At 41.5% G+C, this 27,075-nt stretch overlaps 1 protein-coding gene across 1 annotated transcript in view; it reads right to left on the bottom strand.

Annotated features, from left to right (window-relative positions):
* The window catches only part of RARRES1 (retinoic acid receptor responder 1), a 43,902-nt gene extending 24,586 nt beyond the window's left edge, over positions 1-19,316 (bottom strand). The window contains exons 1-5 of the mRNA XM_077779420.1: positions 19,189-19,316; positions 17,664-17,874; positions 17,133-17,195; positions 14,309-14,492; positions 8,682-8,818 (exon numbers count right to left, since the gene is read on the bottom strand). Of these exons, the coding sequence (XP_077635546.1) occupies positions 8,682-8,818; positions 14,309-14,492; positions 17,133-17,195; positions 17,664-17,874; positions 19,189-19,316 (723 nt within the window). The remainder of the gene's footprint in view (positions 1-8,681; positions 8,819-14,308; positions 14,493-17,132; positions 17,196-17,663; positions 17,875-19,188) is intronic.
* Positions 19,317-27,075: the final 7,759 nt, after the last annotated feature.

Here is a 27,075-nt window from a genome sequence, read left to right as displayed (position 1 = left end):
AAAAAAAAAAAAAAAAAAAAAAAGAAAGAAAACCCCATAGCAAACATCATAGTTAATGATGAAATACACAGCTTTTCTCCTAAGATCAAGAATAAGCCAGGGATGTCCACTCTTACCGTTTTTATTTAACACAGTATCATAGGGTGTATACAGCAGCCAGACAAGTAAAAGAAATAAAAGGCATCCAAACTGGTAAGGAAGCAGCAAAACTTTCAGTATTTCTAGGTTGTTGGGTTTTTTTGTTGTTGTTGTTTGTTTTTTTTTCCAATTTTAGAGAAAGGGTGTGAGTCAGGGAGAATGGAAGAGGGAGAGAAAGAGAGAATGTTAAGCCTCCATGCTCAGCACGCACAAAGCCGGACACAGGGCTTGATCCCATGACCCTGGGATCATGACCTGAGCTGAAATCAAGAGTCAGATGCTCAACTGACTGCACTACCCAGGCACCCCAAACTTTCACTATTTGTAGATGACATGATACTATACATAGAAAATTCTAAAGACTCCACCAAAAAAAAAAAAAAAAAAGCTAGAACTGATAAATGATTTCAGGAAAATTGTAGGGCACAAAAATCAATGTACAGAAATGTTACATTTCTATACACTAATAATGAAGCAGCAGAAAGAGGTATTAAGAAAACAATCCCATTTACAATTGCACCAAAAAGTATAAAAATACCTAAGAATAAATTTAATCAAGGAGTCCTATTCTCTGAAAACTATAAAAAATTGATTAGTGAAATTGAAGATGACAGATACAAAAGTCAAGCTATTCCATGCTCATGGATTGGAAGAAACAATATTTTAAAATTTCTATACTGCCCAAAGCTATCTACACATTTACTGAAATCCCTATCAAAATACCAACAGTATTTTTCATAAAACTAGAACAAATAATCCTAAAATTTGTATGGAACAACATAAGACCCTGAATAGCCAAAGCAATCTTGAAAAAGAACAAAACTGGAGGTATCACAATCCCAGATATCAAGATATACTACAAAGCTGTAGTTATCAAAGCAGTATGGTACTGGCACAAAAACAGACAATGGAACAGAATAGAAAGCCCAGAAATAAACCCATAATTATATGATTAATTAATCTTCAACAAAGGAGGAAAGAATATACAATGGTAAAAAGTCCGTTTCTTCAACAAATTGTGTTGGGAAAACTGGACAGCTATATTTAGGAAAGAAACCAGACCACTTTTCACACTAAACACAAAAGTAAACTAAAAATGGATTAAAGACCTAAATGTGAGACCTGAAACCATAAAAATCCTAGAAGAGAACACAGGCAGTAATTTCTCTGATATTGGCCATAGCAGCCTTTGTCTAGATATGACTCCTGAAGCAAGGGAAACAAAAGCAAAAGTAGGGGTGCCTTGGTGGCTCAGTCAGTTGAGCATCCAACCTCAGCTCAGGTCATGATCTTGCGGTCTGTGAGTTCGAGCCCTGTGTCAGGCTTGTTTCCCTCTGTCTCTCTCTCTCTCAAAAGTAAATAAACATTAAAAAATTTTTTTTAATTAAAAAAAAGCAAAAATAAACTATTGGGACTACATCAAAATAAGAAGTTTCTGCACAGTAAAGGGAACAATCAACAAAACTAAAAGGCAACCTATGGAATGGGAGAAGATATTTGCAAATGGCATATCTGATAAAAGGTTAGTATCCAAAATTCATAAAGGACTGATACAATTCAACACAAAAAATCTGAATAACCCAGTTAAAAATGGACAGAAAACATGTCTACAAAAAAGACACACAGCAGCGCCTGGGTGGATCAGTCAGTGGAGCATCCAATTCTTGATTTTGGCTCAGGTCATGGTCCCAGGGTCATGGGATGAAGCCCGGTGTGAGGCTCTACACTGAGCATAGAGCCTGCCCCCCATCTTCCATCCTTCTTCTCTGCTCATGCTCTCTCTCTCAAAAAAACAAAACAAAACAAAACAAAACAAAAAAACAGGAGAGAGAAAGAGAAGGAAAGACATACAGTTCAGCCACTGTGGAAAACAGTATGGAAGTTCCTTAAAAAATTAAAAATAGAATTTCCACATGATCTGGTAATTCCACTACTGGGGATTTACTCAAAAATATAAAAACACTAATTTGAAAAAATATATACACCCCTATGTTTACTGCAGTTTTATAATAGCCAAACTATGGAAGCTACCCAAGTGTCCATCAATAGATGAATGGATAAAAAAAAATATGGTGTATATACACACAATCGAATAACAGCAATAAAATCTTGACATTTGCAACAACATGGATGGAGCTAGAGAGTATAATGCTAAGTGAAATAAGTTAGATAAGAAAAATATCATATTATTTCACTCATTTGTATAATTTAAGAAACAAATGAACAAAGAATAAAAGAGACCAAAAATAAAAAGACTCTTAACTATAGAAAACAAACAGATGATTACCAGAGGGAAGGGGAGTGGGAGGATGGGTAAAATAGATGATGAGGATAAAAGCATGCACTTACCATGATGAGGCAATATATAGAATTGTTGAATCACTATATTGTACACCTGAAACTAATATAACACTGTTAACTATACTGGAATTGTAGTTTATTTATTATTTAATATATTTTAAAAATTAATGTTTATTTATAGTTGAGGTAGGGGGAGGGGCAGAGAGTGATGGAGTCAGAATCTGAAGCAGAGCTGAGATTGAAGCAGAATCAGAGCTGTCAGCACTGAGCCCAACGCAGGGGCTTGAACTCATGAACTGTGAGACTATGACCCGAGCCAAAGTCAAACACTCAACTGACTGAACCATCCAGGCACTGCTATTATTTATATTTTTAATGTTTATTTTTGACAGACAGAGCATGAGTGGGGGAGGGGCAGGGAGAGATGGAGACACAAACTCCAAAGCAGGCTCCAGGCTCCAAGCTGTTAGCACAGAGCCCTACACAGGGCTTGAACTCATGCACTATAAGATCATGACCTGAGCCAAAGTAGGCCGCTTAACCAACTGAGCCACCCAGATCCCCCAACTATACTGGAAATATTATTTAAAAAACACAAAGAGCTTTCAAAGTAAACTGACTACAAAGACAGCCTGCATAAACAAACATCTGAGATTTTTTTAAAAATTGAATTTAAATTTATTTATTTTGAGAAAGAGGTGGGGGAAGAGGAGAGGAGAGAGAGGAAAGGGAGAATCTCAAGTAGCTGAGAGCACAGAGGTTGATGCAGGACTTGAACTCACAAGCCATGAGATCATGACCAGATCTAAAATCAAGAGATGAACACTTAACTGACTGAGCCACTCAAGTGCCCCCAGTTGGTATCTCTTGAATAACTTTTCCTGAAAGAAGTGATTTATTTGGGGGTTCATAAAGTTTATTTAGTGTTATTAAATGGCATAAAGGAGCTAACAAAATGACTGTACAAAAATGAATGTCACATATTCTTTAAAAATTTTTTGTTAAATTTCATGAGTCCATTTAATACTGGTAATAAAATAATAGACATCAAAACCAATGATGAAAAAAAAGAGGAACTTCACATGGAAAATTGTCTTTTAAAAGAATCAATGATAAAAAAAAAAACACAACACAAATCTCAAACAACAAGCTTACACCTACAGGAGCTAAAAAAACCCAAAAAACAAACAACAAACAAAGCCAAAGCTAATAAAGAAATAAATAGTAGAGCAGAAATAAATGAAGTAGAGACTAAACAAAAACCAAAAAACAAAAACCAAAAATCAAAAACCAGGAAAGATAAATGAAACCCAGGGCCTCTTCTTTGAAAAAATAAGCAAATTTATAACTCGTTAGCCAGAACCATCAGTAAAAAAGAGGAATCAAATAAAATCAGAAATGAAGCAGAGTAACTAATGACACTGAAAAAATACAAAGGATTTAGAAGAGATTATGAAAAAGTATGTGCCAAAAATTAGACAACCTAGAAGAAATGGATAAATTTCTAGAAACACAATCCTCCAAAACTATACCAGGAAGAAATGAAAAATCTGAACAGACCAATTAGTAGTAATAAAATTGAATCAGTAATAATAAAAACTCCCAATGAAAGTCAGAACCAGGCCATCATTATCCTGATACCAAAACCACACAAAGACACTACAAAGAAAACAGGCCAATACTTCTAGTGAATACAGATGCAAAAACACTTAACAAAATTATTAACAAACTGATATCGACAATACATTAAAAGGATCATTCAACAATCAAGTGGGATTTATTCCAGGGATGCAACAGTGGTTCAAAATTCATAAATCAATCAACATGATATATCACATCAACAAGGGAAAGGATAAAAACCCTATGATCATCTCCACAGATACAGGAAAAACATCTGACAAAATATAACACCCATTCATGATAAAAACTCTCAACAAAGTAGGGTTAGAGGAGACATCCCACAACCTACAAAAAGGCCATGAATGAAAAGCCCACAGCTAATCTCATACTCAATGGTAAAAAACTGAAATTGTCTTTAAGACCAAGAACAAGACAAGGATGTCCACTCTTACCACGCTTATTCAACATAGTACTGAAGCCCTACTTGTGGCAATCAGACAGGAAATAAAATCATTCAAATTGATAAGGAAGAAGTCGAACTTCCACTATTCGCAGATGACATGATAGTATATGTAGAAAACCCTTAAAACTCCACCAAAAAATGATCAGAATAAATGAATTCAGTAAACTTGCAAGATACCAAATTAATTACAGAAATCTGTTGCATTTCTGTACTTATGATGAAGTAGCAGAATGAGAAGTAAAGAAAACAATCCCATTGACAATTATGCCCAAAAGAATAAAATACCTAGGAACAGATTTCACCAACGAGGTCAAAGACCTATACTCTGAAATCTATCAGATACCGATGAAAGAAATTGGAGAAAACACAAACAAATGGCAAGGTAGTTCATGTTTATGAACTGGAAGAATATTGTTAAAATGTTCATACTGCCCAAAGCAGTCTACAGATTTAATGTCATCTCTATCAAAATACCAATACTATTTTTCACAGAACTAGAACAAATAACCCTAAATTTGTATGGAACCACAAAAGACTCAAATAGCCAAAGAAATCTTGACAAAGAAAAACAAAACTGGAAGTATCACAATTCCAGGTTTCAAGATATACTATAAAGCCACAGTAATCAAAACAGAATGGTACTGGCACAGAAATAGACACACAGATCAGTGAAACAGAACAGAGAGCCCAGAAATAAACCCACACCTATATGGTCAATTAATCTATGACAAAGAAGTCAAGACTTTACAATGAGGAAAGGCAGTTTCTTCAACAAATGGTGTTGGGAAGGCTGGACAACTACATACAAGAGGAACCTGGACCACTTTCTTACACCATACACAAAAATAAACTCAAAATGGATTGAAGACCTAAATGTGAGACCTGAAACCATAAAACTCTGAAAAGAAAGCACAGGCTGTGTATTTTAGACACTGATTCTAGCAACATATGAATGGATATATCTCCTGAAGCAAGGGAAACTAAAGCAAAAATAAAGTTTTGGGACTACACCAATATAAAAAGATTTTTCACAGCAAAGAAAAACATCAGCTAGACAAAAAGGCCACATACTGAATGGGAGAAGATATTTAAAAATGATTTCTCAGATAAGGAGTTAATATCCAAAGTATGTAAAGGACTCATTCAACTCAACACAAACAAAAAAATTCCAATCTGATTAAAATTGGGCAGAGGCCCTGAATGGATATTTCTCCAAAGAAAATATACAGATGGCAAACACACACATGAAAAGATGCTCAAAATCACTCATCATCCATATGCAAATCAAAACCACAATGAAATATCACCTTATACCTGTCAGAATGGCTAAAATAAAAAGACAGGAAATAACAAGTGTCTGCTGGTAGGAATGTAAGTTGGCGCAACCACCATGGTAAACAGCATGGAGGCTCTTCAAAAAGTTCAAAATACAAATACCACACAATCCAAAAATTCCACTATTTGGTATTCACCCAAAGAAAAGGAAAATACTAAGTGGAAAAGATACACCTTTAGTTCACTGCAGCATCATTTACAATTAACTAAGATATGGAAACAATCTAAGTGTCCAACAGTAGATGAATATATAAGAAAGATGAGGTATGGAATGGAATGGAATATTACTGAGCTATAAAAAAGAATATCTAGCCATTTGTAACAACATGGATGGACCTAGAGGGTACTACAGTAAATGAAATAAGGCAGAGGACACATACATTTATATGTGAAATGTAACAAGACAAAGAAAACAGACTCATAAATCCAGAGAACTGGTGGTTTCCAGAGGTGAGGAATGGGCGAATGGGTGAATTAAGTGAAGGGGATTAAGAGGTACAAACTTCCAGTCATAAAATAAATAAATCATGGAGATGAAAAGTACAGCACGTGGAACACAGTCAATAATACGGTAATAACGTTGCATGGTGACAGATGTGCTAACAGCAGTTTTCGTGGCAAGCATTAGCTAATATGTAGAATTGTCCAATCACTATGTTGTGCATCTAAAACTAATAGAACATTGAGAATCAATTTTAAATAATAAAATTTTTTTCAGTAAGTGCTTATTTGATGATGGGCAAATCTTTGTACTCAGAAGATATTCACTGATGATCCACCCATAGGTGAATCTACGACTTCACACATCCATGAAGAAAATGGATTTTAGAAATCTGTACTTAAGGTTAGCTCAGCTTGCCTCTCTTGGAGTGGCTGACTTTGTTTATTGTGGAAATGCCCCCCTTTCTCTCTATATCACCCTTGCCTGACAAGAACCCCATATTGGGCTACATCCACTTCTGGCCTACTCCGTGCCTGCACCCAGACAGCTCAGCATGACTGGTCCTCCTTGAAATTCATGAGCCCAGGCATTCAAGGAGCCTGCAGCGGTGCACAATGCCAAGTCCACGCATCCCCCACCGTTCCAACACCTCAGCTCTTATCCTTGCTCCAACCTGATGACTTTGCCTCTTTCAGTGAGAGCACAGAAGCAGTGAGAATTTCCATGGGCTCCCTCCAGGATACTCAGCCTCCTGTCAGAAACTATGCCATTGCTTCTCTGCCTTCCCTCCAGGAGAACTCTCCATGTTCCTGTCTAAAAGCAACTCCTGGATTGATCCTAGCCTCTTGCCCACTCAAATATATGAACCCCAACAATTCTTCCTTTGCTTTCCTACAAGTCCTACTTTGCCCCTCTCTACTGGATTTTTCCCAGCAACATATAAATATGCTGTTAAATCTCCCAACCCAAAAATACAAAAGAAAACAAACTTTCTTTCAACCCTATACTCACCCATCCTGTAGCTATAGCCCCTTGCTTTCTTATACTCCCCTTTACAGCCGAATTCCTTGAAATAGATGGAAGAGATGAATTCTCTGTTCCCAGTCTCTCCCAACATATTCCACTCAGGCTTTTGCCTGCACCACGTCAGAGACATAGCTCTTGACAAGCTCTCCAGTGATTTCCAACAGTCTAAATCAAATGGTCAGTCTCAGGGCTCTTCATACATAATTCTCCAGCAGCACTGGATATGGTCAAGCCTCATCCTTGAAACACCTTCTTTTCTTATATCTTCAACTTCTAAAGTTACAAGTGTAGCAGGACTCTCAATACAGACCTTCTTTTCTCTACCTACACATCCTCTGTGATGTCACCCACTCTTGTGGCTTTAAATCCTACATATATGATAATTTAGTAGAATTCAGAATGCCCCAAACCAAGCTAATTTCTTCCCAGATCTGTTCCTCCTAAAGTCTTCCCCAATCAGTAAATGAAGACTCTGTCCTTTTAGTTACTCAGGCCAAAGTCATAAGACTCATCCCTGACTTTTCTCATTCTTGGATATATCCATATCAACAAATAAAGTTGGTCTAACTTCAAAATATATGAAGAATCCAAACACTTCCCACCACCTCCACGGCTACCACCCCCAGGCCTTGCCTAGATTACTGAGATACTTTGCTGGTCTTGCTGCCTCCTCTCATCTCTCTGTGGTCTGGTTTCAACACAGCAACCAGAATGATGGTATTGTAAGTCAGTCAGATCTTACAACTCCTGGGCTAAAAACCCTCTCAAGAGTAAAAGACAAGGTCCTTCTACTGGCCTGTGAGGCCTTACACGAACTGGTCCTCTCCAGTTGATTTCATCTCCCGGCACCCTCCCCTTGCGGACTCTGTTCCAGCCACATCAGCTTCACTGCTATTTCTCCAACCCATCCGCCACATTGCTGCCTCAGTTCCCTCTGCCTGAAAATATCTTCCCTTTGGAGGCATGGTTTACTCACTTCTCCCAGGCCTGTGCCCCACACTCATCCTTGCTCAAATTAGACAATATGAGTAGTAATTCTATCAACACCTTGCATTCCCTTCTCCCTTATTTTTTTCCATAGCACACACTACCACCTTTTGCTACATATTAATTATTTATTAGTTTACAGTCTGTGTCTTCTCTCACTAGAGTTTCAATGAGGGCAGCTACAATGTGTTTTTTGTTCACTGCTATGTCCACAGTCTCTAAAACTATACCTGGCCCATTACAGACACAGAAATCTTTACTGAATGAATGAAACTATTGACATAAAACTAGAAATTCACATTAATTTAGTTTTAAAACACTGCATTGGTTGTATCTTGTGACATAAAAATAACTAAGTTTTTTTCTTACCCATTGGTTAACACTGCTGAGCTGTGCCATGTAGTAGTGTAAAGACTGGGTTGTCTTTTCCCACATCACGTAAGAGCCACCAAGAAAAGCCAAATCCCAAATGGGTCTCAGAGAAGGATCAATATGTCCATGGTTATCTGAGAGGAAGAAAACAAAAGCACATTTGTATTATGACATTTTGTGGGTAAAATTTCATATGTTTCAGTACTGAAATAGGGGCATAAGTTTAGTCACATTCGTCATCTCTTACAGCAAGATCTTGAGCTGGACACGTGACTTGTTCTTACCTGTTTCTACATCATATGAAGATTTATGTGCTTCAATTTGTCCTACTGAGTAAAGCTACTAAAAAAACTTATTTGCTGTACTATATTAATGTACTATAGTATGTATATACTAACATATACTATACTAATATAACTATATATATTAGTATACATACACTAATATACACTATACTAATATACTAATATAGTACAAATGTATGATATTAATGCAAAGTAAGAGCTATAATGGTACTCAAAGTCTTGTTAGTTGAGAAACGTCTTTAAATTAGATGGAAAAGTCTATCAATTATCTTCTCCACATTATCTTCTGGTCTGGGTCTATAGTCAATGTGATGGTCTTTGCCAATCACTAAATGTCTTTCTCTGATCATTGGCTTTAAAGCTCATCAATGAATTGGCAGTATCTCTGTTAGTGACTTGGAACACATGCAGAAATCAGGAGGTTTTTTCCTGTGGTATTGTTTTTGGAATTACAATTTTTTTATTTCAGCAAACATTTATTAAAACCAACTTAACTACACTGATTAAGGTGGGATTACAATGATTAATAAATTACCTTTTGTGACTTTTAGGAACTCAAATTTTAGCAAGTTATTGATTTATGAGATAACTGCTCATGGACCATCATTTCATGCAACTTGGTGGAGATATTCTTAGCTTAAATATAAGCCAAATAATAGTATAATATGTGAGGAATAAGAACAAACCTACTAGGAAATTAATCCTTCTTGGTAAAATAATCATTAGCATAAATTCCTTTCTGTACTGGTAGAACTTGGGTGTTTTAGAATGGTTATCAATTCAAATATCATTCACAGATTGCAGGGGTGGTGGGAGGGTCACGAAGATGGTCCCTGCCCTCTACTTGTTGACGGTGCAGAAACACGGCTGATACCTTCCACCAGAGAAAGAGGGTCAAAGATCTGACAGAACATGGGAGGGAGAGGGGTCTTTGGGCTGGAGAGATTTGGGGAAAGCTTCCCGGGATGAGATTTGAGCTGAGCCCTGGATTCCTGTTGTGTATGTAGGGATGGGAGGGAGAGAGGGAAAGCTTCCTTCATCCATCTCCCAGTCACAGGATTCTTCTCCCAATGCTACTGTGAGTTCAACAAAACCTGTTACTAGAAGGCAAGTTAGTCACACCTAACACTGTGAATAGTGCAGACAATTGAAAGTATAAATGCTGGCAGTGCTGCTATAGAATCACTCAGATGACAGGACTCTGGCTGGTTGTTCCCAGGTCTTCAGTCTTTTCCTTTGTAGAGCACTTGGGCTCATGTATAGAAAGTTTGTAAATTCATCAGAAAAAGTGAAAACTGTACTCATACTAAAAATCAAACAGCTACCTTTTTTTGGGGGGGAGGGGGAACAGTGTGGAGCAAGGATATCCTGAATGGATTTAGATAGCCTTACCTATCAACTGTAGAGCAAGTTGGACTATAAAACCCCAATGTCCTGGAGGACTAAATGCTGAATAAAAGCTGCTGGGATTTGAACTGGCTAATCTGAGGAGATCTCCATAGTTTTGACTGACTTATGTCTGAAACCAAGTCTTTTCTGTCTTAATAATTTTACAGACAAGCTATAAATAGTACCATTGTATGCCTCCACTGAATTTAAAGTGACAACTGTGGGGCACCGGGGTGGCTCAGTCAGTTGAGCATCTGACTTCAGGTCATGATCTCATGGTTCATGAGTTCGAGCCCTGCATCAGGCTCTGTGCTGACAGCTCAGAGCCTGGAGCCTACTTTGGATTCTGTGTCTCCCTCTCTCTCTGCCCCTCCCCCGCTGCCATTCTGTCGGTCTCTGTCTCTCTCTCAAAAATAAATAAACATTAAAAATAATTTTTAAAATGTTAACTTATAAATTCTGTTTATAAAAAGGTGCCCTATATTTAAAAAGTTTTTGGAGTTTCATGCCACACTAAGTTAGATTGTTACAGAATGATTCTTGTAGGCACGTAGGACTTTTTAACTGAACATAATGCAGTTTACCTGCACTATTAAAACGTGTCCAGGGGTACCTGGGTGGCTCAGTTGGTTAGGCATCCGACTTTGGCTCAGGTCATAATCTCACGGTTCGTGAGTTCCAGCCCTGTGTCCAGGTTTGCTGCTGTCAGCCAGGGAGTCTGCTTCAGGTCTTCTGTCTCTCTCTCTCTCTCTCTGCCCCTCCCCTACTCATGCATGTGTGCCTGTGTGTGCACGTTCGCTCTCCCACAAAAATAAGTATTTCCAAAAAAGAAAAAGTGTCCAAAACCTAGTGATCCTGTAGCAAATATTCAAAGAAAAGGTCCTCTACAATTTCTAAAATTTGTTTTAAGGAAAATATATAAAATCTTATTTTCCCAGCCAATGCAAAAAGGGAAAAAAATCCCTAAATAACTATTGATTTTAAGCATTAGTCACTAGCCCATTTTTTTCAGACACTACTAAATATAAACAAATTCTACCACAACATAAGATTTAAATTGTTCCTTAGAAATCTGCGATAGGATTTAAGCTGAGTTGTCAAAGAACTGTTACGAGAAACATCCTAAAGCTTCTGAATTTTAGAAAGGCAAGAAGCGGTATTCTGCCTGCAGGTTTTTCAGAACACTTAGTCTCAACAAATGGGTAGGGCACAGATGCACCAGGAGTGGAGACCTCCGGTCCTTCCACATTGACTCGGGTCTGCTGTGGTTGCTGGGCAAATGAGTGAGCTGCGAAAGAGTGAGGGATGGGCTGCTAAAGTGGTCAGATGTCAAGCTTAATACCCAAGCGCAAGTCCAGAGATGACTCTTGCGGTTTGGAAAATTGGATTTGCCAGTAAGTGCAGTCTCAACTGCTGCCCACACGCTCTACTGAGCGCCAGAACAAACGAGCTGTGCTGCGCTTCGGCTGAGTCACTTCAGAGGGTAGGGCTCATTTCTTATTAAAGACAGCACCACTGCCCATTAGCTCTTGACCTAAAAGGAGATAAACGTGATTCCCCTGCAACCTCCCAGCAAGGCCCTGAGACAGGCTGGCTCGCCTGGCCCTGGTGTGGAAGTCTGTGATGGGCACAGTGGGGGTCTGGAATGGTGTCTAATCACATAAAGTATCCAAAGCCGCCATCAGAAATCTTTAGAAATGTTGCCTAAGGCTCTGGGCTCAACTCAGAAAACTATACCCCTATGTGCATATCCGATTGCAAAGACCTCTACCTTTTCTTTGAAGGTTCAGCTCTTGCCCTGATCCTTGTCTAGGATGGGAAGTGGGGAGATTAAAAGAAGGCTCCGGTAGCTCTTGAGGGCATTACTATAGCGTCCTGGAGATGAAAAAAGGAAAAGGATCCCTTCGCGTTTTGTTTAAATAGGGATAAAAATTTTAATGATTATTCTTTTTAAGATTTAGCAATTATATACATTCCTGAATACAGAAATTCCAGACACTGATTCATACCAGGTATGCTGACTACATCCAAGGGGGTTTTGAGTTGCTTCATGTGCTTGTAAAGCAGGTAATCCTCCTGTTGTCTTTTGTTCTTCTCAATGAGGCGTGTACAAGTCACATTCACAGCCGGTCTGGGTTTCTGATTCCTGAAAAACACTCGAGCAGAACATTTCCCCAAGCGTTCCTCACCTTCCTGAAATAAAAATTTTGGAATTAAACACAACGGGTACTAATCCCTCCCCATCCACTCCAATACATAGGTACACAAAATGCAGGATGCATTGGCAGTAATAGATGCAGTGGTCTTGGCTTCCGTCTGCTCACAGCTAAACACAACAGTCCTTCACTATTTGCTGTTATTTAAGGAGCTTTCTGACGACCCCCTTATACAACCAGGCTGGGCACATTCCAAAGAAAGATCATGGATGTCTACTGAGTACTGCTTGGTTCAAACCTCAAGGATAGTGGGTACTTTACTCTCTACTGTGGACTAACAAAGTGCTTAGCTGGACCTCAAGCCTGCTAAGTCAAACCAAAAGATGAAATGGTCTCCATGAACAAAAATGACAATATCCTCACACTGCTTTATGATTCAGTCCTCAGATTCCAATTTTACAGAGTAAGATACTGAAGTCTAAAGAGGAACGTACTCCGTGTCTCACAGCTAGTAAACGGTAAGCCAGGAATTGAGCTCCTGTCTGTCTGATGCCAAAGCCCTGCCTCTGTACTAACTCCATCTCTCTACTCCAGGATCTCATCTGAAAGGAATGGAGGCAGATGTCACCCAAAGGGGACTAATTCAAGGGNNAATTTCTAAAATTTGTTTTAAGGAAAATATATAAAATCTTATTTTCCCAGCCAATGCAAAAAGGGAAAAAAATCCCTAAATAACTATTGATTTTAAGCATTAGTCACTAGCCCATTTTTTTCAGACACTACTAAATATAAACAAATTCTACCACAACATAAGATTTAAATTGTTCCTTAGAAATCTGCGATAGGATTTAAGCTGAGTTGTCAAAGAACTGTTACGAGAAACATCCTAAAGCTTCTGAATTTTAGAAAGGCAAGAAACCTGCATTCTGCCTGCAGGTTTTTCAGAACACTTAGTCTCAACAAATGGGTAGGGCACAGATGCACCAGGAGTGGAGACCTCCGGTCCTTCCACATTGACTCGGGTCTGCTGTGGTTGCTGGGCAAATGAGTGAGCTGCGAAAGAGTGAGGGATGGGCTGCTAAAGTGGTCAGATGTCAAGCTTAATACCCAAGCGCAAGTCCAGAGATGACTCTTGCGGTTTGGAAAATTGGATTTGCCAGTAAGTGCAGTCTCAACTGCTGCCCACACGCTCTACTGAGCGCCAGAACAAACGAGCTGTGCTGCGCTTCGGCTGAGTCACTTCAGAGGGTAGGGCTCATTTCTTATTAAAGACAGCACCACTGCCCATTAGCTCTTGACCTAAAAGGAGATAAACGTGATTCCCCTGCAACCTCCCAGCAAGGCCCTGAGACAGGCTGGCTCGCCTGGCCCTGGTGTGGAAGTCTGTGATGGGCACAGTGGGGGTCTGGAATGGTGTCTAATCACATAAAGTATCCAAAGCCGCCATCAGAAATCTTTAGAAATGTTGCCTAAGGCTCTGGGCTCAACTCAGAAAACTATACCCCTATGTGCATATCCGATTGCAAAGACCTCTACCTTTTCTTTGAAGGTTCAGCTCTTGCCCTGATCCTTGTCTAGGATGGGAAGTGGGGAGATTAAAAGAAGGCTCCGGTAGCTCTTGAGGGCATTACTATAGCGTCCTGGAGATGAAAAAAGGAAAAGGATCCCTTCGCGTTTTGTTTAAATAGGGATAAAAATTTTAATGATTATTCTTTTTAAGATTTAGCAATTATATACATTCCTGAATACAGAAATTCCAGACACTGATTCATACCAGGTATGCTGACTACATCCAAGGGGGTTTTGAGTTGCTTCATGTGCTTGTAAAGCAGGTAATCCTCCTGTTGTCTTTTGTTCTTCTCAATGAGGCGTGTACAAGTCACATTCACAGCCGGTCTGGGTTTCTGATTCCTGAAAAACACTCGAGCAGAACATTTCCCCAAGCGTTCCTCACCTTCCTGAAATAAAAATTTTGGAATTAAACACAACGGGTACTAATCCCTCCCCATCCACTCCAATACATAGGTACACAAAATGCAGGATGCATTGGCAGTAATAGATGCAGTGGTCTTGGCTTCCGTCTGCTCACAGCTAAACACAACAGTCCTTCACTATTTGCTGTTATTTAAGGAGCTTTCTGACGACCCCCTTATACAACCAGGCTGGGCACATTCCAAAGAAAGATCATGGATGTCTACTGAGTACTGCTTGGTTCAAACCTCAAGGATAGTGGGTACTTTACTCTCTACTGTGGACTAACAAAGTGCTTAGCTGGACCTCAAGCCTGCTAAGTCAAACCAAAAGATGAAATGGTCTCCATGAACAAAAATGACAATATCCTCACACTGCTTTATGATTCAGTCCTCAGATTCCAATTTTACAGAGTAAGATACTGAAGTCTAAAGAGGAACGTACTCCGTGTCTCACAGCTAGTAAACGGTAAGCCAGGAATTGAGCTCCTGTCTGTCTGATGCCAAAGCCCTGCCTCTGTACTAACTCCATCTCTCTACTCCAGGATCTCATCTGAAAGGAATGGAGGCAGATGTCACCCAAAGGGGACTAATTCAAGGGATTTATTTGCATTCACATTTAAATGCAGACATCTGAGTATTCTGGGATCACCCTTAGTTTCCCATTCAGAGACATCTGGATTTGGACAGCTGGGTGCTGCAAGTAAGCATCACATGTAGGACTCAAGTGTTGGACAGTGCTTCTCCATCCTTATAGGCCACAGATTCCTTACCCCAACAACAAAAAACGTCAGGGAACCTATTCCCAGGAAAATGCATGTATACTCAGACCATCAACATTGGGCCTAGAATTTGAGGAAGTTCGTGGCCACTAGTCATGGCCCCACCCAGACCCATCCAGGGGCCCCTAGTTAAGAACTCCTGTTACAGAGTGCTTGGTTGAGCAGTTCGTGCTTTTGTGCTTCTACAGTCATTTAAATTGGATGACAACAACCAAAAAAGAAACACCCAAACTTTTTTGGTTTCAACTGAAAAAGAAAAAAGCACAAAGAAAAAATTTTAATCAACATTGGATCTGCTTTATAAGCCCATTTCTAGTGCTAACTCAAAAAAACTGAAGTATGCTTTTCCAGTGGGAGACTTTTCCCCCTGTGAGTGCTAGCTTGAAAGAGAAGGAGCTTCGGTGGTGCATTAAAATCCTAATTATCGGCAGAAAAGAGAAATAAAGGTGAAAGGGTCATCCAGAAGAGGCTTATGGAAAGCAGAAGAGAGGGCTGGCACACAATCTCCTTTGATGTCTAAGCCATTTCCAGGGAAGAGAAAATGAACCAGTTTTTGTTTTCTTTTGTTTTCCTTTCCTTTTTGTTCCCCCCCAAACAGCTCCACAGAATCAAAGCAAAGCACTCTCATCCTTCTGAAATGGAACATTTCGATTAGCGAGCTGTGCTCTTTACAAAAACATATTGCTGGTCAAAATGATCTAGGAAGCGTATTTTTCCTTAGCTTTAATCTTAACACTTTCCGTTTGCAAGGCTAGAAATCAAAGGGGTCTTTCGTGGGCTTCCTTCATTCTTCTTGAAGTAGCAAAGTCAGAATGTGCTGTTATGTTGTTACAACTTGTTTCTATAGACTGGTAAATATTCTTCCGGGAGCCTCAGTCTGGGGGTGGGGGGGTGTCCTGCCTTCTCCAGGCCCTCCCCGCCCCCCGCCAACTGGGAAGGAAGCTCTGCCTGCCCCTGAGATACTCGAATGTGATGACTCCTGCTCTGACTCAGCACCACACAAAGCGCATCTGGGCTGGTCTTCTCTCCACCCATGTTTCAGCTGCTGCCACCCGGCTTGGCCCAGCACATGGAAGCTCATCTGGCTTTAATTTCTGTGTGAGTCTTCTGTTTACTCCCTTCCCAAGAACGGGTAAAGGAAACTTGGCAAACAATGGCCTGCTTGGTCAGGACTGTAGGGACTAATAGTGCCTGCGGCATACACTGGTATTGCTCTTTGTTTTACAGAAGACTTCTGTATGGAAGTTCCTGGATTGGCCTCGTGCTACGTCTGCCTGCTAACGAGAAATGTCACCAGCTGACAGGAGGGGGCAGGTTGACATTTGAGAGTGAGTCATTCTAAGCATTCAGAGGTGCTAGAAGAGATACCAAGGGGACTGTGAAATTTCCTCCCAGGGGCAAAAGAAGGAGGGGATGGTGGCTCTAAATGCAGCCCTGCATAAGACCATGATGTTGAAGGCATTAAATACTGAGTTCCTGCCTAGCTCTGTTCTTCAATTTTGGAGACTAGAAAACAAAGCAGAACAAAACAACCGCAAACCTCCAGATCACTATATATTCAGATTTTCACCTTCTATTTATTTAATTTTTTAATGTTCCTTTATTTTTGAGAGAGCGGGACAGAGAGTGAGCAGGGGGAGGGGCAGAGAGAGGGAGACACAGAATCTGAGCTGTCAGCACAGAGCCTGATGCGGGACTCGAACTCACAAGCCATGAGACCATGACCTGAGCCAAAGTCAGATGCTTAACTGACTGAGCCACCCAGGTGTCCCCAGATTTTTTCCTTTAAAAAAAATAAAACCGTATGCATTGCTAATTGGATACTTCACCAATTATGGCAGCTTACCTCTGGGTTATAGCGATCTGTGGTAAACACCAGGTCAACCTGACATTCCTTCTTTGGATTAACCTAAAACAGAGAAACCAAGTCTTAGCCTAGCAAAAGTTCTGTTAACATCTTCCTATCCAAGAATCACTCCCTTGGAATACCATAGCATGCAAATAGTAACTACAGCATTTATATTGGAATAAGATCAGTGACTTTTTAGAAGGAGAAAATATCTCAAATTTTGGTCTGATCATGACACTCTGCTTGGTAGTTTGACACCTACCTACAAACGGGGATTGGGAAAGGGCCACAGTTGTATTGAGCGGCCAGTTGACTTTGTGAGAGCGGCTAGATGAGAAACAGACGTGTGCCTGAGGGCTGGGGGTGAGCCCTTCTCCACAGCCTGCCCTGGGCGCGGGGCTGCATCTGTGAGGCAGGCGGGGGCGGCAGCGGGTAGTCAACAGAGGAGACAGGAAAAAGGGTGTACCGGTAATAAATAATGGATTTTCAGATGGTGAGAAGACAGAGAGGTGGGGCAGGAAGGGCTACCTTCTCTAAGGTGGGTGAGGAGGTGCCCTGAGGAGGAGGCCTCAGCTGAGCTGGAAGGGACAGCAGGGAAGCAGCCACCCCCAGACCCAGGGGATGGACGGGCCCTGCCAGCGAGGCAGGAGGCCTGGGACAGGATGGAGTGCCAACCCTGAAGTCCTCACTGTACGGCCTCTCCTTCCCCTGCAGCTTCACCAGCAGGCACACTTCTAAACTTTGGGAATGCTCATTTAGCCTTTTAAACTTTGTAATTGCTTCCAATGCCAATTTTTAGAATATACAAAGCCTTATCACTGAGGCAATGTAAACGGTTTAGAAGAACTTTATGCTATTTGCCATCATTTTTTTTTTTTTGAGAGCAAAATGATCATTCAGTAAAAGGAATATTTTCTAGAGGACATTTCTGCTGCATGGAGCTGAAGTTATTTCATATAGTCTTAAGTTGGACTTGGGAAACATTGATCTCCTTTGAATCTTTTTTTTTTTACTATTCTAAAATAAAGTTTATTTTTATTTTTTTAAGTTTATTGTCAAGTTGGTTTANCGCTTAACCGACTAAGCCACCCAGGCGCCCCAGATTTCCTTTGACTCTTAGCCCAGGATTACAACAACCAAACAGGACTGTGATTTTAAATAGGGCAGATACCATCCATTCCTAGTTCAGCTCCTTAGCCGGAGAAAGGAGGGATAGGATTCTCTGGCAATTATTTATATAAAGAATATTTAAATATGTGACTATATAGATGNGGTGGGATGGGATATAAAGAAATGGAACATCCAGTCCAGCCTTACCGGAGACCTACTTCTAGTGTGGAAACAGGCAAATCAATAGAGACATAGTGTGCTTGCTCAGTGCAGGGTGCTAAGGCCAGAAGGCTTACTACAGCAAGCAGGGCCTGAACCAGCTCTTTGAGGAGGAGGTATTGGTCAGGCAAGGGTGTCAGAATAGAATATAGGGGCTGGTGTTCCAGGGGAGGCAATGACCCGAGAAAAAAAGCTGTGTGGGGAGTTTGGCACGAGGTCATGGGAATTCTTTTTTTTTCTTTTGAGGGAGAGACAGCAAGCATGCAAACAGGGGAGGGGCAGAGAGAGAGAGAGAGAGATAGGGAGAGAGAGAGCATACCAAGCAGGCTCTGTGCTGTCTGCACAGAGCCCGATGCAGGGATCGAACCCATGAATTGTGAGGTCATGACCTGAGTGGAAATCAAGTTGGATACTTAGCTGATTGAGCCACCCAGACATCCCTCACTTTTTTTTTTTAAATGAAGAGAATTTGATCCTAAACTTGGGGGTGTCCCAGTAAACTTAACTACAGTAGTTAGGGTGTTGTGAAAACTAAGATATGGCATTAAAAGGGCTTATTGGGGTAAAAGTTTAGTGTATGTTCACTATTTTTATCGTTAGTAAAATCTATAGACATGAGGGAGAGAAGAAAACTGTGCTAGAAATTAGAGTCTGGCCCAAGTTCCAGGCTACGGAAGAATGTCAACACAGATTCAAGGGTGCTGTTACTTTGGTTCACTCATGCCTGAAGCTCCCTTTGTCTCCAAGATTCCGGAAGTTTGGGGTCTTTGCTGCCCAAGTTAAAGGAGCACAGGAACCCGTGGGCTTGCTGCCTGTGACTCCCACACCACACTGGCACCCACAAGAACTCATGCTCACAGGAGGCAGCACCTCTGCTTGCTGTCACATTCTAAGCCTTGAATCTTTGGCTGCACCAGCCCTGGGGCCTTCTCCCCTGCTACCTGAAGGACTTTGTTTGCATTTGCTTAGAGGCTCCCTGAGAGCAGCCCTCCTACACAGGAGTCAGAGACACCCCCCCCCCCCAGGCTGCTGGGGTGGGGGAATGGGCGGGGAGACCATTCATGAGGAGGAGGCAGAGTTGACAGGTACCATCTTTGGTGCCCAGGAACATGGGAGAGGNGGGGGCAGAGACCCCCCCCCCCCCACCAGGCTGCTGGGGTGGGGGAATGGGCGGGGAGACCATTCATGAGGAGGAGGCAGAGTTGACAGGTACCATCTTTGGTGCCCAGGAACATGGGAGAGGAGTCAGAGGGCAGCTGAATGTCACAGAGGTAGATTCAGTGGAGGTAGCGTGGTTGAAGCCAGGGAACTGGACGCAGCCTGCACGCAAGACATATGTGTACACAGAGAAGAATCCCGAGGACCACACACCTTCAGATCAATAATACATTGGGGCATGCTTATTCACCATACACAAGGATTCACAAAGGTCTTCCTTATCCTTGACACAACTGTGCGGATTTGACATAAACTACCGAAGACAGTATTTGAAAACAGTGTTTTTGAAAACACATGGAGGCAAAGTGAGGTACATCCTCTATAGGGAAAGAAACAGAACTTGATTAACAAAGGCTGCGAGCTGAGTCAGAATGGAGCCTGTCCTTTTGAAGAGCTATTTTCCTTGCTGATTTGGTTTCCTTATTTTAATTAAGCACTCTTAAAAGCATCTATGTTCTGTCCAAAATATGATTTTTATGTTTTGGGTTGGACTTTATCATTTATCAAGACACAGTGCTTTAATCTCCCGCGAAGGCCTCTCCCTCCTGTTTGTAGGAGTCACGAACTCCTCTGAGGCAGCTTTGCTTGGCTGCCGTGTGGCTGGTGGGAGATAAGGCCCGTGGGCACTGGCAGCAGCGGCTGGCACCTTCCCCATCTGGGACAGTGTCTCGTGCTCCTCTGGCCTGGCTGCTGCAGCACTGTGTTTCACTCTGGTTGTATTTATTTATTTTTTTGAGACACAGGGCACAAGTGAGCAAGGAGCAGACAGAGAGAGACAGACAGACAGACAGAGAGAATCAGTGCTTACCCAAAGTGAGCTTCTGTTTTACCTACAGGGGGACTCGAGCTTACTTGATGTGGGACTTGAAATCACGAACCGTGAGATCATGACCTGAGCCAAAGTCGGACACTTATGACTGAGCCACCCAGAAGCCCATTTATTTTTTAAAAAATATCTTATGTTTTAGGGGCGCCTGGGTGGCTCAGTCAGTTAAGCATCTGACTTCGACTCAAGTCATGATCTCACAGTTTGTGGAGCCTTGTGTTGGGCTCTGTGCTGACAGCTCAGGGCCTGGAGCCTGTTTTGGATTCTGGATCTCGCTCTCTCTTTGCCCCTCCTCTGTTGGTGCACGCTCTCTAAGATAAATAAAAACATTAAAAACATTTTTTAAAATGCCTTATGTTTGGGGCACCTGGGTGGCTCAGTCAGTTAAGCATCTGACTTCGACTCAAGTCATGATCTCACAGTTTGTGGAGCCTTGTGTTGGGCTCTGTGCTGACAGCTCAGAGCCTGGAGCCTGCTTCAGATTCTGTGTCTCCTTCTCTCTCTGCACCTCCCCCACTCATGCTCTGTCTCTGTCTCAAAAATAAATAAACTATTAAAAAAATAAAATAAATGCCTTATGTTTTAAAGTAATCTCTATACCAAACATGGGGCTCAAACTCACAACTCCAAGATCAGAAGTCTCAAGCTCTACTGACTGAGCCAGCCAGGTGCGTCTACTCTCAGTCTTTGATTAAAACTGCTCTGCAGTACAGTGGCCTTAGTTGTTGAACACCCACTGCAGGATTCGTAGCACTGTGCTGGGTGCTGGAACACAGGGGCAGAACAGTGGTAGCCATGCCCTCAGGGCAGTCAGGTAGGGAAGGACTTCTACGGGACCACTGTAGAACTGGTGATCTGATTACAGAGGATGTAAGAGCTGTGACAGAACTGGAGGACCGCTCCAGTCTAAGGATCGGGGAAATGAAATCTAAGCTGAACTGTGAAGCTTGAGAAGGAATAGACTTGGTGGAACAGGGGTGGGGGGCAAGCAGGCAAATCACTCCACATGGAAGAACAGTGGGGAGGAAGGCCCTGGAGGGGGGGCGAGTGGGGCCAAAGGGCAGAGACAGGAGCCGGACCGCCTTCCCCAGGAGGTGATGGTAAGGACTTCATCCTAAGAGAAATGGGGAACCATGGGGACAGAAAGGAGAGATTTTTTTAAAAAATCCCTCCAGCTGGAGTGTGGAGAGCTGGTGCTGGGGTGCAGAAGTATCCATAGTGACCACTGGATGCTGGCTGAGGGGGTGGATGAACCAAGGTGGGGACCATGGAAATGGAGAGAAATGTACGGTGGACAGACAGGACTGCTGCACTAGAAGGTAAACCGTGAATATAATTTAAGGCCAGAAATAAGCACTAGAATATAAGTTTTATAACAGGACAACATCATTAAACCAACCATCATTTAAATGACGCTTGTATTTACAGGACAACAACAGACACCTTACTGGGTCTGGGCTGAGTATTGTTCTAAGCAGTTCACATGTTTTAACTATGCTAACAGAGCCCTGAAGGCCAGTCCAAACTCATGAGTAATCAGAGAAATGCAAATTAAAGAAGCAATGAGGTATCACCGTACAACCATTAGACTGACAATAAATTAGAACATGGATCAGGCTAGCTGCTGGCCAGGTTTGGGGGCTTGCTGCGTGGCTGGTGGGAGAGTAGCCTGGTGCAGCCCGGCTAGGGGGGCAGTCTGGCTGACGTGGGTGTGTGCCCTATAAGCTAATACCCCACTTCTGGGTATGTATCCCAGAGAAACAGCGAAGCGGCTTCCAGGGCACTCAGGAGGATGCTCCTTGAGGCATTGCTTCAAGTGGTAGAAGTTGGGAGACAACGTGGTGTCCACCCCTGGGGGGTGGGCAGGCAAAATGGGAGTACCCGCCACAGAGAGCTGTTCGGCGGGGTGGGGTGGACAGGAGGCAAACTAGCCAACATACAGCAATGTAAGTAATAGATTCTAAATGCTGTGAGTGAAAACAGAAACAATGGTATGGAAGGACACCATTTGCAAATAAATTTTAAGTAAAAATTTGCACACAACCAACAGTATCTTTTAGAAGAATACTTACAGATGAATACAAAGCTAGACTGTTTTGAGTGGATGCCCATGGGAGGGTGGGATGAATGGGAATGGAGAGAGAAGAACAAACTCCAGAGAGGAGCCTCCACTGGCCAAAGACAAAAACAGACCCTGAACGGAGCTATGGTCCTCCCTCAGCTTTGTGCCTGGGACAAAGAACACATGAATCGCCTTTTAAAAAGATAGAAAATCATTTAAAAATGTTAACTCCAGGGACGCCTGCGTGGCCCAGTTGGTTGAACATCCAACTTTGGCACAAGTCATGATCTCACAGTTCCTGAGTTCAAGCCCTCCATCGGGCTCTGTGCTGACAGCCCAGAGCCTGGAGCCTGCTTTGGGCTCTGTGTCTCTGTCTCTCTCTGCCTCTCCCCTGCTCACATTCTGTCTCTCTCACTCTCTCAAAAATAAGTAAAAACATTTTTAAAAATTAATAAAAATGTTAAATCCAAAGTAACACAGTATGGATGTTCTCACCCCCATATCTGAAACTTAGGTCTTTGTTTTTCACGGTTAGTGGGAGTAGATTTGAGAAGGGTGGTAAACTCACTATACATGGTTTCAAATCTATAAATTCTGCTCCCAGGAGGGAGCGAACCTCCTCAGGTTGGGTGGGCCTCCCTCCGCAGCTGGCATATGGGTTGTTGCGGCCACATGGTGCTAAGCTAATCCATTCATTCATAGCTATTAAAAAGAAAAAAGCTAAATAGACATTTTTTGAAAGAGCTTAATCTAAAACTGGGACAACAGTTCTGGCTTTTCTGAGGGACGAAGTGTTCCCGGAAGAGCAAGTCACGGTGCTTACACCCTTACATCCCCACATTGCCCAAGTGTCCAAATAGGAGACACATTAGGAAGTTTTAGATTCCTTTCTTAAAACACAGCAAGAAGTACAGCATGCTGTTCTAATATTTTCCAGAATATTGGCTCTTTATATAAAAGAGAAGTCAGCAAACAAAACAAATGACCATGTGACTATATAACCTGAAGGAATTAATTAGTAGCTCTTTGCTACAGATTACTTTTTAATTATGTATAAAAGAAGATTTATGGGCTATAGGCTGGAACAAAATGCTTTATAATCAGGGACAACTAATGACATGGATTATATTCTAATCTGGTGTGTGTGTGTGTGTGTGTGTGTGTGTGTGTGTGTATTATTTTTCTAGGTTTCTTGGTTCTGTCCCTTCTGGCCCATGTGCACTTTCTACATGCTAAGCCTCACAAGGGCTCTTTAGGGGGATGATTAGCACTTTGATTTGGGACTTTCCTTGCAGGAGGGAGGGAAACAGGCTGCTTTTAAAGTCCTGTTTGAGAAAGCATACAAAGGAAAGCGTACAAAGAATGGCTGAACTCAACACACTAGGCTTCTGGGGACAAGGTAAGAGAAATACTTCTCAAATCCTTATCAAATCAGTATCAAGTGCTCGCATGTGAAGCACCCTGTTAAGCCACCTGGAAAGAACAATGATAAAGCTATAATATATACAGTGAGCTCTCACTACATGCTTCTTGTGGTTCTACACAGTGCCTGGTGTGATCACATCACAAGAGCCCTTTGGGGTAGATATCATTGCCTTCTTCATTTTAAAGATGAAGAAACGGGGGCACCTGAGTGGTTCAGTTGGTTAAGCATCCAGCTTCGGCTCAGGTCATGATCTCACAGTTCATGGGTTCGAGCCCTGCATCGGGCTCTGTGCTGACAGCTAGCTCAGAGCTTGGGCCCTGTTTCAGATTCTGTGTCTCCCTCTCTCTCTGACCCTCCTCTGCTCATGTTGTCTCTCTCTCTCTCAGAAATAAAATAAAATATTAAAAAAAAAAGATGAAGAAATGGAGTGAACTGCCCAAAGTCACAGGACCAGTAAGTAATGAAGCCTGGCTCTCAATTGATGCTCTTCCCTTATGTGGCTTGGAAGTTGTACAAAAAGAACCAGCAATCTCCAAGAAAGGGTGGAAAGAAAGCTATTTAGCATTCTTTCTTGATAAAAACCCTCAAGAAAGGAGGGATAGAAGGATCACACCTCAAGATCATAAAAGCCGTATATGAAAGACCCATCACTCATATCATCCTCAATGGGGAAAAACAGAGCTTTCCCCTTTAAGATCAAAAACAAGACAGGGATGTCCACTATCCCCACTGTTATTCATCACAGTATTGGAAGTCCTAGCCTCAGCAATCAGACAACACAAAGAAATAAAAATCATCCAAATCTGCCAGGAGAGGGTCAAACTTTCACTCTTCACAGATGACATGATACTCTATATGGTAAACCCAAAAACATTCCACCAAAAAACTGCTAGAACTGATCCACGAATTCAGCAAAGTCGCAGGATATAAAAATCAATGCACAAAAATTGGTTGCATTCTTATACACTAATAATGAAGCAACATAAAGAGAAATCAAGGAATCAATCCCATTTACAATTGCACTGAAAACCACAAAATACCTAGGAATAAATCTAATCAAAGAGGTGAAAAGTCTATACACTGAAAACTGATGAAGGAAATTGAAGACGACACAAAAAAATGGAAAAATATCCCATGCTCCTGGATAAGAAGAACAAATAGTTAAAATGTCAATGCTACCCAAAGAAATCTACATAGTCAATGCAATTCCTATCAAAACAACACCAGCATTCCGCACAGAGCTAGAACAAACAATTCTAAAATTTGTATGGAACCAGAAAAGACCCCAAATAGCCAAAGCAATCTTGAAAAAGAAAACCAAAGCTGGAGGCATCACAATCCCTGACTTCAAGCTGTATTACAAAGCTACAATCATCAAGACAGTAAGGTACTGGAACAAAAACAAACAGTCAGAACAATGGAACAGAATAGAGAACCCAGAAAAGGGCCCACAAACATATGGTCAACTAATCTTTGACACAGCAGGGAAGAATATCCAATGGAATAAAGACAGACTCTTCAGCAAGTGGTGCTGGGAAAACTGGGCAGCGACATGCAGGAAAATGAACCTGGACCACTTTCTTACACCATACACAAAAATAAACTCAAAATGGATGAAAGACCTAAATGTAAGCAGGAAGCCATCAAAATCCTCAAGGAGAAAGCAGGCAAAAAACCTCTTTGACCACCTTAGCCACAGCAACTTCTTACTCAACATGTCTCTGGAGGCAAGGGAAACAGAAACAAACATGAGCTACTGGGACCTCATCAAAATAAAAAGCTTCTGCACAGCGAAGGAAACAATCAGCAAAACTAAAAGGCAACTGACAGAATGGGAGAAGATATTTGCAAAAGACATATCAGATAAAAGGTTAGTATCCAAAATCTATATAGAACTTATCAAACTTAACACCCAAAAAACAAATAATCCAGTGAAGAGATGGGCAAAAGACATGAATAGACACTTCTCCAAAGAAGACATTCAGATGGCCAAGTGATGCATTAAAAAAAAAAATGCTCAACATCACTTATCGTCAGGGAAATACACATCAAAACCACAATGAGATACCACCTCACACCTGTCAGAATGGTTAACATTACAACTCAGGCAACAACATATGTTGGTGAGGATGTGGAGAAAGAGGATTTTGCACTGCTGGTGAGAATGCAAACTGGTGCGGCCACTTTGGAAAACAGTATAGAGGTTCATCAAAAAATTAAAAATAAAACTACCTATGACCCAGCAATTGCACTACTAAGTATTTAACCAAGGGATACAGGTGTGCTGTTTTGAAGGGACACATGCACCCCAATGTTTATAACAGCACTATCAACAATAGCCAAAGTATGGAAAGAGTCCAAGTGTCTATCAATGGATGAATGGATAAAGAAGACATAGTGTATATACACACACACACACGTATTTATACACACATATACATACACCATGGAGTATTACTCAGTAATCAAAAAGAATGAAATCTTGCCATTTGCAACTACATGGATGGAACTAGAGAGTATTATGCTAAGCGAAATTACTCAGAGAAAGACAAATATCATAGGACTTCACTCATATGAGGATTTTAAGATATGAAACAGATAAACATAAGGGAAGGGAAGCAAAACTAATATAAAAACAAGGAGGGGAACAAAACATAAGAGACTATTAAATATAGAGAACAAACAGAGGGTTTCTGGAGCGGTTGTGGGATGGGGGGGGGGGTTAAATGGGTAAGGGGCATTAAGGAATCTACTCCCGAAATCATTTGTTGCACTATATGCTAACTAACTTGGATGTAAATTAAAAAATAAATTAACACACACACGCACACATATGTTAAAAAACTAAAAAGATTTTGGGGCGCCTTGGGTGGCTTAGTCGGTTAAGCGTCCAACTTTCGCTTAGATCATGATCTCGCAGTTCGTGGGTTCGAGCCCCGTGTCGGGCTCTGTGCTGACTGCCAGCTCAGAGCCTGGAGCCTGTTTCAGAGTCTGTGACTCCCTCTCTCTCTCTGACCCTCCCCTGCTCACGCTGTCTCTCTCTCTCTCTCTCTCCTAGAAATAAATAAAACATTAAAAA

Source organism: Crocuta crocuta, unplaced genomic scaffold (genome assembly GCF_008692635.1).
Source record: "Crocuta crocuta isolate KB4526 unplaced genomic scaffold, BGI_CrCroc_1.0 scaffold426, whole genome shotgun sequence".
Classification (NCBI taxonomy): domain Eukaryota; kingdom Metazoa; phylum Chordata; class Mammalia; order Carnivora; family Hyaenidae; genus Crocuta; species Crocuta crocuta.
This window is presented reverse-complemented; position numbering and strand designations above follow the sequence as displayed.